Consider the following 15,426-nt stretch of genomic DNA (forward strand, 5'->3'; position numbering starts at 1 on the left):
CCAATCTAGAAGCCAAGAGGTCTGCCCTAGCTTCAGAGTCCTCCTAAATAACATCACTAGCTGTTCACGTGGCTGTTTTCTTGCCCCTGCACTGCAAAGCTGCGGTCCAGGTTTTGAATGGTTGGGGGTGAGCGCCTGGTAGTTCTCCCTGCGTTCAACAACCCTTGTCTGACTTGAATTCCTGGGACTTTCGGTGAAATTTCTCCTAAGTGGAGGGAGGGATGGGGGGAGAGGAACGTGAGTGGGCAGGGCAGGGCAGGGGGAGGAATCCCACGCAGTGAAACAGGCTGAAGATGGATCTGTTAAATAAACTGTTAAGTATAATAAATTCTCAGTGCAAAGCAGAATGGCTTTTACCATACCATTAAAGCTGTAATTGCTGCATTACTGCACTGTCATCTCTTGGAACATTAGATCCGGAATGTCTTTGAAAATACGTAGGAATTTAAGAAATGCATCTAGGCAGAGTGCATTTGCATTCTCCAAGGGAGCCGTGGGAGGCGCCTGCGCTGCAGGGCTGTTTTGAAGTTCTGCTTAAAATGAATGACATGAGTTAGCGGTGAGATAGTGGGACAAATATTTCCCCTAGCAGCTTCGGGCTTCGAGTTGCTCTTGCGGCGTCTCCCTCGCCGTGTCACCCTCAGAGGCAGGCAGCCCTGCCTCGGGTAAGGTAAAAGCTGCGGGCTGTGTCCTGCCCCACGCCGCGCAGGTGGCAAAGGAGCGCGGGGCGGACGTGTGCCTCCCCTTGTGCCTGGCAGAAGGCTGGCTCCTAGCACGGTGTTCCGAGGAATGCCGGCCAGGGGACCTCGGCCAGGGAACCATGCTGCTCTGCCTGCTGGCGCCCTAGCCCCGGGTGATGGTCTGCTGGCAAGGAGTGGTTTGGCACTCCTCTCTTCAGCACGCTCCAGCTGGAAAAGCATGCTGGTCCATCTCAGAAAGACCACTTAATGCATATGCCCAGTGACAGGTTTTTTGCCCTTCTGTCCCTTCCCTTCCCCAGAGCCATCCCAGCTTCTCCAAGTACCCGTTCCTGGGCTCTGCTGCTCTCTCTTAGGGTGGCTGCGGTGAGAGAAAGCGGGATTTTAACTCTGGGATCTTGAGGTCTACAATGTCAGCCTGTTAAGGATAGATTGAAGAGTAATGCTAATCAGCACAAGTGCTTTGGTCACAGCAGCTCTCCAGAGAAAGAGCTTATCAACCTTAAAATCACATTAAACCTATGTATATTAAAATATTTATTTCCCAAAGCTTTACAAAGCCAACTCTGAAATACCATTTTGTAGCTTCTTATTTTGTTACCATCCTCCTGAGTACCCCTCTGAGAGGTCAGTCCACCAGTGTAATCCCACTTGCTGTACTGGAGAACGTGGTCTCTGCCCATGAATTCTTCCTGGGAGTAGCTTTTGATGTGATGTTTTGTCCCAGAGATGTGGGTGCCAAATACTTTATTCTTGCGTAAATGTTACAGCACATACTAAAGGTTAATATAGTCAAAGCACTGAGCTCTCTGCTCCCCAAGGTTAAATGAAAAACCACGCTGCCTCTAAACCAGTAGAACAATATTGATGTCACTTGAAATGTGTGTGCTGTGTGAATGGTGCCAAGCTACTCTTTAAAGCTGTACTAGGATTTTACATAAGTGGGCCATATTTTGTAGTTGTGTGGTGACAGTGTGCTTATAAAACGGGTTACTAATAAGTATTTGTGGGAAATATTTGATGGTAGAGTTCTGCTTTCCAAATGAGCAAATTACGGTTGCTTCCTTGATGAATGCTAAGCAGACCTTTATAAAATTACTGTCTGTCTCTTAATTCGCTTGTTTGAGCTGCAGCCCTTGGGCAATTTAGTGGGTTTCTTTCAGCAAATTAACCTTTTATAAAACGTGGTTCTCCAGTTGTTCACCCCAGAATCCGGTGGAGTTCTTATTACATAAAACTGATGCAGTGAGTGGGGAATCAGACCGGCTGCCTTAATGAGTCAAAGAAATATCCCAAAGAAGTATAAAATGCATTATTCTTCTTGTTTGTTTGGTCCACAGGATCACAGCGAGCCTCTTCCCTTGCTGCATCAAGACTGGAACAAGCCATGTCTGAAATAACTATGCAGAGCAGCGCAATGAAGCAAGGACCTATGCAGCTGTGGACAGCTCTTGAACAAATTTGGCTACAAGCTGGTAAGTCCTGGACAACCTGGAGTTCCTTTTTCCCTCCAGTGGTGAATGAGATGACATAAGTATTAATGGAGTAGTTGAAATCATTAGTTGGAAATCACCTTATTCCAGCAGAAAATCTGCCTATCTATCCCAGCTGTTTTTTTAGATACCAGGTATTTGACTCAATATATCAAAAAAAAATACTGGACTAGTGTTATTTTGCAGCTCACTTCTATTTTTCCATAACATGCAGAAAACTTTACTCATCACTGAAATACGGTTTTAAAAGAAGAGGGTAGGTAGCTCTTCATTAGCAAATGGTCGTTGGTAGGGACAATTATTTTCATTCCCTTTTCTCTGCATACTTCCCTGTAGTAAGACTGGGAGAATCATGTATTAAATGTTATTTATAGACTGGGATCTTTCCAGTCTTTGCTGAGGTTTAAGTGAAAATTATTAAAAAGAGTAAGCCCTCCACTCATTTTATCCTTGTCTGTTTGAATCTCCCAAGGACTTGTAGGTTGCATGCCAGTTTGAGACACTCGTGCAGCGATGCTACAGCAGAGCGCATAAAGGGAAAAGAGAACAGTGAGAAAGAGCTCTACCCAGAGGCGATCTCCAAACTCATGAAACGGTTTTATGTAGGACACTTGCTGAGGAACGGAGCTGCACAGCACGTTCTACCATTTGCATTCCAGCATTTCAGGACCGATAGAAAGAGTTCTGACCCTGCCGTTTTGCTCTTAAAAGACACAGCTTTTCTTCCACAACTGGGCCCACAGTTGTGTGCCTGAAATTACAGTTGAGTGCTGTGATTGCTTCTTAGATGTCTCTGCTACCATTTGCAATGAAAAAAAAAAAAAAGCACAGCCCACTGGAACCTTGCTGATAATTTGCTATTCTGTATGCAGGAGAACCTTTCAAATTCTCATTTAGCTAATCTGTACAATTGACAATTCTCACATAAAACCTGGCAGTCTCACCCTACTTCTCAGCAAAGATTTTTATAGCTGTTTTCGTGGGCCATTTCCTACCAATTAGGCTTCAGTTCTGGTTCAAAATATGTGACGTTCTTTTTGTTACAATTTGGCTAACTATTAAAGAACAAAAGAAGTTACCTTATGGAATGCATCATCCTTTAAGTTAATCACATGTGTTCACTTAATGGCTTGTGTGTATGTAAATTTCAGTGATGTGCTGTGGGCTTCAAAATCATTAGCAAGATTTTGCTTTATTCAGTTTATGCTCCTGATTTAAGGCTGCAGAGGAGGCTGGTGGGGAGCAAAAAAAACTGAGTTTATTGTGATGAGAAGTCAGGTGTCTGTTGTCCATCATCCTGCAGATATCTCTAGGCAGTTTACATTTTTGCTGCTGTGTGAAAAGACAAAAGCAATAAAGACATAATGCTTGCTGTGACCTAGCTGTGAATTGCTACGATTACTTTTCAGTGTAAATCGAGCACCTTTCTCAAAGGTGTTAATTAATTCCTTTAGATAGAATTTATTTTTATAAGCTGCAACTTTTCTGTCCTATTCTGTCATTTTTAAATCTTTGTTTTCTTTCATGCTTACTTTTAACTGGCCTTGAATCAGGATTGATATTCTGAAAACATGTACTGTGACTGTTTTGTAATTTCATTACTGAAGGCAGTTATTGTTATGGATGCAGCTTAATGAGCTCTTGGTGAGGTACTGCCCATTCTCTTTTCACAGTACTGTAGAAGTTGCTGCATTCTGGTATCCTGAGGGCTAAGGAGAGATGCAGGTGTTTTGGGGTAGTCTTTACTCTCTGTGGAGAAGGGCACAGTGCCTGAATAATTAGAGGACTTCTTTGAAGTGGGTCAGATCTTACACTGGGCTTAGCAAGTGGAATAGTCCAAAAGGGTATCACTGACCCAGTGTAATGGAATCTTTCCCATCTGGAAGGAGGGGAACAGGTATACTCGTAAGAAGTTAATAACCTCCAAAATAGGGATATTTCATAAACAACAAATTAAACAGAAAGGCATGGTTAAAAACAGTTGAGGTAGTCACATGCTCTTGCATGACAGCTCAACCCAAAATTAACTGCTGTGGAAAGCAATGGGCGATTAGTGTAACATTCTGATGCCTGCGTCCGGAGTCCCTTCATATTCATGATAGAGCTGCACCAGTATGCTGTAGATTTCTATCAGGTTTAGCTTGGACTTGTCCTTTTTCAGTCAGTGACTCATCTTGTGACTCTAGGCAAGTTGCCTAACTTTTTCATACCTCAGTGTCCTGTCTCTAAAGGGGAAAAAATGTTAATCTGCCTTTGGGAAATGATTAGTGTATTGTTGTTTTTGTTGTCGTTAACGCTTTAACCTTTTTAGCATGAATCATAAATCTTTAGATAAATTTATTCCAATTTCCTAACCTCATACTACAGTAAAATTATAACAAAGCATCCGTCCTTTTCAGACACTAACAGGAGGCAGCTGGCCATGTCTGTGTGTGTGGGTATGGATTTAGAGTGCCAGGCTGCAATCGTGTCTGGGTTCCATTAAAGCCATTACAGTTCCCATGCCGCTTCATATCCCAAGGCACGAAAACTAATGGAACCAACCGACCGATCCAGTTACAGCTTTCTGCGCTTGGATTGGAAAGAGGCATACAAGACCAGCTATCCCACAGCTGTGTCAGGCTGTTCTTACAGCCGTCCAGTGGCCAGGCCAGGCCACAAAGCCAGCACGCATGCTTGCAAGGGGACTGTTAGTGGGTGGTAGCTATCAGATGGTGCTTATGTAGGGGAATTATTACTGTATTTACCTCCACCTGCAGCTGCAGTAGGAGCTTCTGCCTTTTGCAGAAGCATCCTCAGTCCTTGGGAGCTGGAGAGCCTTTGCTGCGCTCCTAACGGGTCTCACAGTTAACACATGAGAATACGTGCATTCTTTTAACTGTGGCTGAAGAAGCTGTGAACCCTCTGCAAATAGTTAAGCTCTTTTGTTCTGCGATAAAGATACTTATCTCACGCACAAGAAGGCATAGACTTAGTGTTTTTATCAGTAACTTTTCTGGGTTTATGACCAGCACAGTTATGTGGGGAAGATAACAAAGCAGCAGCTTTGGAAGTGCAGCTGCTAAGTCCAAACATACTGCATTATAATGGATGCTGCACCTAGGCTTTCCCTGCAGCAGTGCCTAGTGAACTTTGGCAAGTTATTTTTTGTAGCTTACTGTAAGCAACCAGAGAGCTCCTTGATGGATCTGTGGTCTCTTTCTAGAGTTCTTTTCTCTTCTCTTTCACACATCCAAATAAAACTGTGAATTCTCACTGTTAATCTTATGTCCAGCCATCTCTTACAGGACCAGCTGGGAGTACAGTCATCTGCAGCAGGGAACTTAGCACGTTTCTTCAGTGGGCTTCCATATCTTCCTGTTTTCCCTGCAGGTAGTCATAATTAGCTTTGGAAGAGTACAAGTTCTGCTGTCCCCAAAGAGTAGAGAGGTTGTCCACTCCCTGCGGTGGGCATGCTTAGAGGAATACTAATAGGTACACTCGGTTTTCAAGTGTTCCGCAGCAAAGACTGTGATTAACACAGCTTGTCTGGTCCCTTTTAACAATAACCTTCCAGTCCTCTTGCAATGTAACGGACTCTTAAAAGGAGAGAGTTGTCTCATTAGGCTTTAACATTAATAAACCTTAACATTACTCTTGGTCCCAAGTCTGAGAAACAGGTCATTTCAAGGAGTACTTAGGAAGGGTGCTGCCGTGCACATTCTGCTGTGGTGCAGCTCCAAGAGAAGTGGTCTTTATGCGATCCATATGCCTGTTTTCCCTCTTTATTCTACTTTTAATGACTGAGAGCTTGAATTCAACTTTGAGAGGAGAGAAGGAACTTCTGCAGCACTGGTGAAGCTTGTTAACTCCTTCTGCCTCTTGTTTCAGGAAGAGCTGCAAGGGGAATCCTAGAGATTACTGGTGATAATACTGCTTGTGTTACCAGGAGAAATGTTCGACCTAGGAACTATTTCTACCCTTTATTTCCTTTTTAAAATCATGCCGGTACTCCTCCTTTCTTGTTTAGAAAATACAATCATGCTGTTTAGCCAAGGAAAAATGTACTTGAAATGTTTCAAATCTATGTCCAAAATTTACCTTAATTCGACATTTTTATACGATCACTTTTGACTCAGGGAGCAAAGTGTGTCGGTACTGAAAAGAAATAGTTTTAATAGTTTTAAGCTCTTTGGATAACTGGAGTGATTTCTTATCTGAAGTATGTGTGATTATATTTCCAGGCGGTAACGACTGTATGCTCTACTTATATGGAGCATTTTATAATGCTGCAAGCCAGTTTTAATAAGAGTTCTAATATTCCGGCTCCTGTTGCCATATTATTTTAAGCTTTACTTTTAAATACAATGTCCACTTTGTTTGTCTCTACTAGTACTTTATATCTGACAATTTAGCTTCTTGACTAACCCAATACTTTACCAAATATGGCCACTCGCAGCAAAGTAGGTCTGGTAATTTGATCTAAGATTGGCAAAATGCCTGCTAAGCACAGTCTGCGAACCTCACCAGGTAGACCTAAGGCTAATTTAAAGGAGCATTTTAAGAAAAATTACTAGGATAACTATTCCGTGTGCTCACAGTGGGGCTGGAATGGGCTACTTGCTGTCTCAGTAATGTGCTAAAGTTTACCCTAGGAAAAAAATATCATAATGAACATGCCACGAACAAGAAATGTAAAGACAGCCAGTGTAGCAGAGAACAGTGAGCTAATGGAAAAACATCTGCTCCCCCGAGTTATGTACAGCAGGAATTATTTTTTTTTTTCTCCCTTCACAAAGCGCTTGAGATTTATTTATTTTATTGTGTATGGGCCAATTCCTGGGAAAAAAGCTGTGTTAGAGGAGATGGGCTTTGTTCCACGAGAACGTGTCGTCGGGGCCAGTGGGCTGAATCCTCAACCCCGGCTGGCCCGCGGCCGCACAGCCGCACATCGGGCGCCCCGGCAGCAGCCGCGGGCACGGCCCGGCCCTCCCCTGCTGCCCCTCGGCTCACCCAGCACGGCCTGTATTTGCACAGCTTGCGCACGGGTGTTTGAACGCTCTTCTGACCTAAAGGCCTTAGTGATCCTAAGCCCCCTCAAGTTATTAGCTCTGATATTAAAGGTGTTTATCAGGTTTGGGAGACATCTTTACTGACATTGCCAGAATAGCTGGGGTCAGGGTCAGATACTATCCCGTGATACAGCACTGGTTGTTGAAGCGATTCTAATATTTTCCTTTTTTTTTTTTTTTTTTTTTTGGAATTGCTTTCAAATTTTAGAATTTCAAATTTAGAACTTCCCCATTCGCTGCTTGAGTTCTTGAGCTCCATAAGCGCTGCTGATTTCAGTGGCTCTTTGCAGTGACACAAAGCACTGTGAAAAGCTGGAGCCTGGCGAGGGGGAGCAGGAGGGAGTCCTTCATTACATACCTGTTACTGAGGAGAATAAAGGTGTACTGCAAAGATGGCTGCCCTGCAGTGTTTACTTACTAAGGAGGGTTTAGGAACACTTCACACTGGAGATGATAGAAATGGTAAAGTGAGCTGGTTTGGTGCCCTTTGAAATGTAGCTAGTGAAGTTCTTAACTGGCTTCTTAAGCCAGCAGTGGTGCTGCTAAGCCTCCTGGTTTAGGAAGCTCTGTCCTAAGCTTTTCTGGTGCAGGGTAAGGACCACCAAATTCCCCATTTCTCTTCACCGGAATGTCCTTAAGGATACTGGGTTTTGATCTACACCCTCCAGCTTGGTTTATTTTATTTTCTGTCAATAATTAATTTAAAAAGTCAAAAGGAGTCTTGGCCTTATATTAGTACTGGGCATTTTGGATTGCTTCCCCCATTTCTGAGGCTTCTGGATATTTCTCATTGCTGGAGCCAGGCGTGCAACTTTGTGGACTGATAATCCCTTGACATGGACAGCCTTCAAAGAGCACATGCCATTTCTCGAAATCTGGGACATGCAAACACTCACGTGTGTGTGAACACTCGCTTGTGAAGGATACAGGTGGCAACTGGCAATGCTTTTGGTTAAGCAGTCTGTGGATCCTTTGCCGAGAGATGGAGAGAAGCCTGTTGCACTGCCAGTGGTACCCACAGAATGACAGAGGGTACCAAATACTAGCATTTCCTCAGCAACTCAGTAACTTTTGGGCAAGTGATATAGTGTACACAGTCACGAAGAAGGAATCGGGACATTTATTCACACCAGAGACAGAAAATGGGAAATTATACTTGACTGGGCTGGAATATGAAGACTTAAAAGTCCTTTTTTTTACTATAGCCAGTAATATGTATTTTGAGAGATGGTTCAAGAAAACCCAAAAGGTGCCCTTCCAACAGAAGCATTTTTGTCACCCAGATTAGTGGTGGCCTTATTGCCTAGATGATGTTGGCTTGCTTCTCCCAGCTGGGAAAGAGCTGTTTCCTCACCAGTGTGCAGGGCCCCACTTCACATAAGGGAACCAGCTGTCTTGTAGTATTTCAAGTAATGTTTCAACTGCCCCATTTAGTATAGAAGATAGCTTGTGGTAGTTCGGTGTTGCTTCCAGAAGTTTTCACTCTAATGCTGCATTTGTAAATAAGCTTAGTGGCCACTTCAGTCCCTGTGAGACCCGAAGCTTGGAAACTTAAAGTGGGGGGTCCCCAGACTCCAGTTAACTACCAGTTTGCACGCAAAGACAGCCTTTGAGGATGTAAATCTGCTGCCTCATTCAAAAGAGCAGGCGGCTGACCTCAGGTGGATGGCAACACATGGCAGTTCCTGTTCTCCTTCATTTCCGTATCAAAGTTTTGCATCAAATGAAATTATTGCAGTCAGGATACGGTTTGAGGAATCTTCCATCTAATCTGCCCGCAAATTGTCAAGCTGCTGTGTGCAGGGTGGTGTCATAATATAGAACAATGACTAAATGTCACCTGCCAGAAAGGAAAGGTAGAAGGGGAACCCTTTGTCACAGTAATAGCTCTGTATTCACTGCTGAAGGCAGAGCTGTCTCAGAGAAGTGGGTCTTTCCAGCTGGCTAAGGGCTGCTGCAGTAACAAGCATTAATAGCTCCTGAAGGCAGATGATGTGGAACAGAAATCACGTCCCTACATATCCTTGCAGGTGCTCTCACCCTCTTAAAGTGTGAAGGGCTGCTCCCCCCTGTGTTCTGCTGATCATCTGGCTGCATTGCCCCGGCTATGTTACCATACAGTAGCATTTTTTGGGGCGGGCAAGAGTAGGCAAGTGCTTTAGATCCAGCGGGCACACTTAACCAAGTGATGTGGAGCAGTCTGGGTGGGGAGTTGTGGTGTGTCTTGGATAACACCGAACGTGATTTACAAGGAATGAAATTTTAACTCTTGGGGTGTTCACATTGCAGAAATACATTTTTAATCCATTTGATTTTTTTTGGCTAGAATTACAGTTGTTGCTGCTTCTGTGGTGACAAGCACAATCACTCTTGACACTGCTTTGAAACACTTAGGAAATGGGGAATAGAGTCAGCGTTCAAGGTGATGGCAGGCAACTCTGTTCCTCAGACTAGCACTGTGATGCCAACATGGCTAGATTACACTGTTGTTACTCCTCTGATGGACTCCCTAACAGAGGTCTGTCAAATAATTTATCTTGGAGATGAAAAAAGGAGCCTGACTGCAGGATACCCAACTTTGTCAGTGTTCTGGGAAGTGCTCTCACTCTGTGCATTTGTTACTGGTCGTTGGAGTGAGTAGATGATATGCTTCTGGCAATTCTCATGTGATTAAAGATCTTCACTGTAGATGGGTTTAAATGCTAGCAGGAACAGCTGGAAGAACTAGGAGCTCATATTAGAAGTTAATGATAATTTGAGTGGAGATGCATGCTGCTGTCATGGACGGGGCCCAGGATTAAGACTGGTGTATCAGTGGAAGTCTAGTTGCGCGTCAAGACAGAGGCAGCCATAGCCACAAGAGGAGACAACAGTTGTTTGGAAGAACAGCAGAGTAGGCTGGACAGGACTGCAGGAGAGCACAGACGGGAAGCATAAGCTGAATATGGGAAAGAAATAAATCAAGCCAGGCTGGACCTTAGAGTCAGCTGGATAGCTGCTCGTGGTCTCAGTGGGTGCAGGCTCAAGCTTCAATTTGTGAATGGAGACAGTGCACAATTCATCCTGTCTTTGCCCATCCAGGCAGTGCACTGTCTCAGCCCATACCTATAGGTAAAAATGCTGCAATATTTCCTAATAATCATTCACATTTGGTTTCTAGCATTACTCCAGAGATGCTAATAGAGGAGGTGGTACATCCAGAATTATCATCTCTTTGCTCAGTAGCATTCAGAAAGCCATTGGCAGTACTTAGTTCAAAACAGAATGCAAAATTGTTTAAGTTTTTATGAAGATGGTGTGAAGTGAGAGAGAGCAAGGAAGCTTGCAAACATGGCCTTTGGATTCAAAGCTGCGAAGAATGTCAGTACCAAGAACAATGTAGTCCAACAGTTGGAGGTTCATAAATGCTTTCCTTGAAGCATTGAACCTTTCACAGGATAAGAATTACAGATCTTCTCTTCCTGTGTCAGCCTAAGGAGATGCCCTCTTCTTTTGAGTGGAATGGATGCCACTTCTCTATAACAGGACTTCCTCACAAGTGCTGCTAATGTGGTTAGATGTTTGTTTACAGCATGATTAGGTGATATAAGGAGATACAATGAATAATCCAGTGAACAGGAAGCTGCAAATCCAGGTAACACAAAAGCAGGTGTTTCAGTACTTTCAGTACCATTGAGGAGGCAGTAGTATTACCATGATAATGAATCTTTGGGGGAGGGGGGGGTGATTTCTGCCTCTAGCTGTGTTTTTATTCCATGTTGCATCTTGTTAATCTGTAAATAACATAAGTATGTAATAGAAGTGAAAAAGGAGTTTACGGAAAACATATTTTAATGCAGGCCTAAACGATTTCCCTTCATGTCTATTTTTAGCTTGGTGGGTGCACTCTTTTCCTTTTGTAACCCAAAGGCACCTCTCATTCTTTTTTTCATGCAAATTAGACCTCCCACACCATTAAATCATTTTTTATTGACTATTGAGCCTGCAAAGAAATGGACTGAACTTTAATATGCTACATTACTATACCATAAAATACAATTTGTAGATTCTGTGTTGCTGCACTTCCTCTAAATAATTGTTATTACTGAAGAAGATTTACAGGCACCATTGAAAGAAAGAGTAAGTACTCTCCATTTTGTATGCATTGAAACACCGGCTGTGTGTGATTTCACATCTAAACCCCCTTGCTCCCGATTCTTTCCTGAAATGAAACAAGTCACATTATGCTGTTAGTTGCTAATAGAGCTTTTAATATGGCAGTATCCAGAACTTCTGCTGACTTCAAACAGTGCCAAGATTTCACCCCTTCTTTTGCGCCACTAAGTTTGTGCTAACTTTGCAAATGAAGTGTTTGTCTTCAGGCTGTGAATTGTCACTTTGCACATCCCCATCTTCATTATTGCCACATGCACGGCATCAGCTGCTATGCAGCACTTGGCAGGAAAATGCTCTGTTCCTTGGGAAGTGCAAGTAAGATACTGTCCTCCCACAAACTTTTGAATAAGGCTGCGCACATACTCAGCTTGACAAGGTACACGGCCTTGCTTTCTGTTATTATAGATAGCTGCATCCTCTCGGAGCCAAGGGAAGGGATGCATGCTGAGATTTTATAACGATTAACCAGAGAGAAATAGTATATGAGTCACCCTTAAAGAGTATAGCTCTTACCAAGGAACTAATGTTTTGCTCATGTTGACAGCCTTGAAGAATGACATTTATCTATAGCACTACCTAGGGATGGCTAAGAAACATTCGAGAATTTTCTTGGCAACGTCTCGCCCTTCTTCTAGAAGGACCACTTCAGAAGTGGAAGGTTGTCCAGCCATGCTGTCATTTCAGTACACGATTGTGTTCAGTGTGCCAACAGAAGTGCTATTTGTGGTCCCAGTCTCATGTCGGATAGGCCAAGGAGGAGCCTTTCCATGGTCAAGGAGGACTGCCTATGAGATGCTCTCCTGCTCACCTCTACCCAGCAAGCTCCATGTCAGCGTGCCAAGTCCCCACAGTCTTCTGGGTCTCCTAGCGTTTTGAAACTGGCAGAGTTTCAAAGCTATTTAAGAGGAATTTTCAGGCTAATTTCCCCCCTCACAGAGACTTCCTGAGAATATTCACTGTCATTAAAAGTCAGGGCATTTAAGGTTGTGTCTAATTTCAGAATTATTTATCTAAATCTGGAGTCTGAATTAGTCATTTCGAATTGGACTCTTGAACTGTCAATACTACTGCATTACCACATCAGTTAAAAAAAAAAAAAAAAAAAAAAAAGAGAGGCTTTGAGCTTTTGCAGTGGTAACATGTAGAACACAAACAGGTTATGGGCCAAAGAGCAATGGCTGCTGCATGAAGAGAGAGAATTATTTTATATATGTATGTGCATACATACATACACACATACAGGCATATATACATATATATGTCTAAAAACACAGTTTCTCTTTTCAGTTACATCTGGCAGTGAAAAATGAGTATTACTTTTGAAGCTTTTTGCAAGGATTTAATGCATAATAAATCTAGAATTAGAATAGACTTAGTTCAGTTGTAAGGGACCTACAATGATCATCTAGTCCAACAATGATCTAGTCCAAATCCTGAGAAATGTTAACGTTTAGCCATGACATACGTTATGACATTTATGTTTAACATGAGAAATTATTTGATTAACAAATTGACAGTCAAGCACATTAGTATGCCTGTTACTTTTTTTTTTTTTTCCTAAGAAAGCCCCAAAGATAGCTGAAGAAAGTAAATGACTGAGCAGTCTCTCCCAAGAGCTCTCTTTTGTTTTTCTATAGCGTATGTATGAGGAAGTAAATGTGTGAATACACAATATAAATAAGTCTCTATGATAAAAGCCTTTTGATTTTAATAGTCTCTGAAAAAAAGAGACAACCATCTCATAAACTAGACAAATAAGCATAGAGAAACACTTTTAATCACCTTTTAAAATGTGGAAATACTCTTTTAAATAAGTTATCTAGTGTCCAGCTCGGTCAGATGTATCCTATTACTCTGACATGTTTAAAGTTCTCAGTAGACAGTGATGGCTTATTCTGTTCTTTTTTCCCCCAGATTATTTGGAAATACTTATGATGGCTCCAAGTGGCTACCAGCCCTGCTTCCTCAGGGCTCAGTTCAGCACTGTTTACATTCCTGATTGAGGAATCCTTAAGGCCGTCCTCTGCCAGGACAACACCTAAAGATATCCACAACCATCCGTATAGAGCCCTTAGCATTAAAAAAAGATCCATTCAGTGAATCCACGTGATAATAAGCACTAACCATAGTAGTAAGCGCTGTGCAGGATCATGGCCTCGTGTTTTAATATGCTTAAAGAAGATGATATGTAATTAATGGGTAGAACGGTCTCTGACTTATTTCAGCTAATGGTAGGGTGTTTTTTGGTTTTTGTGTTTTGTGTTTTTTTCAGCTGAACTCTTCATGGAGCAACAGCATCTCAAAGAAGCCGGCTTTTGTATCCAGGAGGCAGCTAGTCTTTTCCCCACATCTCATGCTGTACTGTACATGCGTGGGAGGCTTGCAGAGATGAAAGGCAATTTGGAGGAGGCTAGGCAATTGTATGATGAAGCGCTCACAGTGAATCCAGCTGGAGTGGAAATTATGCACAGCCTGGTGAGTTTGCAGGGGCTCAGCTCCATTATAGTATTTATGTTCCTGATTAACTGTAATACGAGGGGAGAGGGCTCACGCTTGCTCTGGATGCCATTGTCTTCCTAATCCTGAGAGCAAGTGACTGTTCCAAGAATAAATTGGGTAGCTTGAACCTCTATTTTAAGACTGGATTGAATGTTTTTAACTAATTAGGACTTGTGTCACAAGTAAATATTTTAATTGATAAAGGCTGATAGTTTTGGAAGTCAATGCACTGCTTTGTCTTTGCTGCTTTTCCTACTAACTGTTATGCATTTAAATAAGCAGTACACTGCTGTTTGAAAAATCTGAACTAAATAACTATAGAATATAGATATCTACGGGTTTTGTAAACTTTGGGCTGGAGTCTTGGGTCTACTCAAATCAAGATAAACTATGCGTTTACAATAAAATGAATATGTTGTTATCTTAAGCTGTGGCTTTGCTCCAAACTTGTGTAGGGGTGGTGACTCCACGTTTGTGGGGTTTTTTGGTAACACTCCTATCCAGCAAGTATTTTTTTCCGTTGCACTATCCCCAAAACAAACTTATTTACAGACACAGGGCCTAGAGCTTAATAATAATAGTAATACAGGGAGCTTTGTGGAAGACCAAAACCCACTTCTCTTACAAAATCAGAACAGTTAATCCTATTTCATCAATGATGTGTCTTGTTAACTGTAGCCCTTACTAGGTCTCGCTGGGATTTTAGAAGTCTTTCTTGAATAATTTAATTTTTACAGGAATTCTACATCCATGTTACCACTTTGTGTCTTTGCTAGCAGATTTGTATCTCCTGGCATAAATTTGGTCCTGATAAGGTTTGCAGGCAACTCCAAAACTGAAGGGGTATCAGTGCACAAGAGGAGAAATGTAAAGTGAAGTTATAATTGAGAGAACCTACAGGCAAGGGATGAGATATTTGGTAATAATGAATGTTAAGAGCAAAACCAGCAAATGAATGGTTGGTGCATATGTCAGGAGCAGGTTACAAAACAGCTATGCACATATTAGGCTTATATGGGGCGATAATATTACTTTATTGCTGTGATCCAACCTTTACAAAATGAGTTGGTAAAAACCTGTCAGGATAAAATGACATTCTTTGCTCACTTAATATCATGATTTCAGACAAGTCACCGGTATCAGAGCAGCCATGAAGTTAGATGCCAACATGATACTAATAGCTTTCATTTTTGTCTTATTTTATGGGCGGAACCACATACTGCGTCTTCCCATTTCAGTTGCTCAGTTTTCTGAAACTATAGTCATTTGGAATAAAAATTTCTGAGATGCACGTCTGCTCTGGCCCAGTTTACTTTGGAAAATGTCACCCAACGTGGCTTAACTGTTTCTGAAAATGAGGCTAAAGAACAGACTTTAAAGGCTTTTGTGACATCTTCTTTACTGTGCTGCAGTGTCTCCAGGTTTTGTCAGGAATGGGTGGTCTCTGTAACATATTAATGTGCTTTTTACTATCCCTAAGAAAATCCTTCCTAGGTTACCCAAATTATAACCTTTGAAAAACACATTTTG

At 42.2% G+C, this 15,426-nt stretch overlaps 1 protein-coding gene across 2 annotated transcripts in view; it reads left to right on the top strand.

Annotated features, from left to right (window-relative positions):
* TTC7A (tetratricopeptide repeat domain 7A) overlaps positions 1 to 15,426 on the top strand; it is a gene marked incomplete at its 5' end in the record, with an annotated part of 176,490 nt that overhangs the window by 127,996 nt on the left and 33,068 nt on the right. For both annotated transcript variants that reach the window (XM_082480621.1, XM_082480622.1), the window contains 2 exons: positions 2,039 to 2,173; positions 13,670 to 13,872. In XM_082480621.1, the coding sequence (XP_082336747.1) occupies positions 2,039 to 2,173; positions 13,670 to 13,872 (338 nt within the window). The remainder of the gene's footprint in view (positions 1 to 2,038; positions 2,174 to 13,669; positions 13,873 to 15,426) is intronic.

This window comes from Vanellus vanellus (assembly GCF_965231255.1).
Source record: "Vanellus vanellus genome assembly, chromosome: 3".
NCBI lineage: Eukaryota > Metazoa > Chordata > Aves > Charadriiformes > Charadriidae > Vanellus > Vanellus vanellus.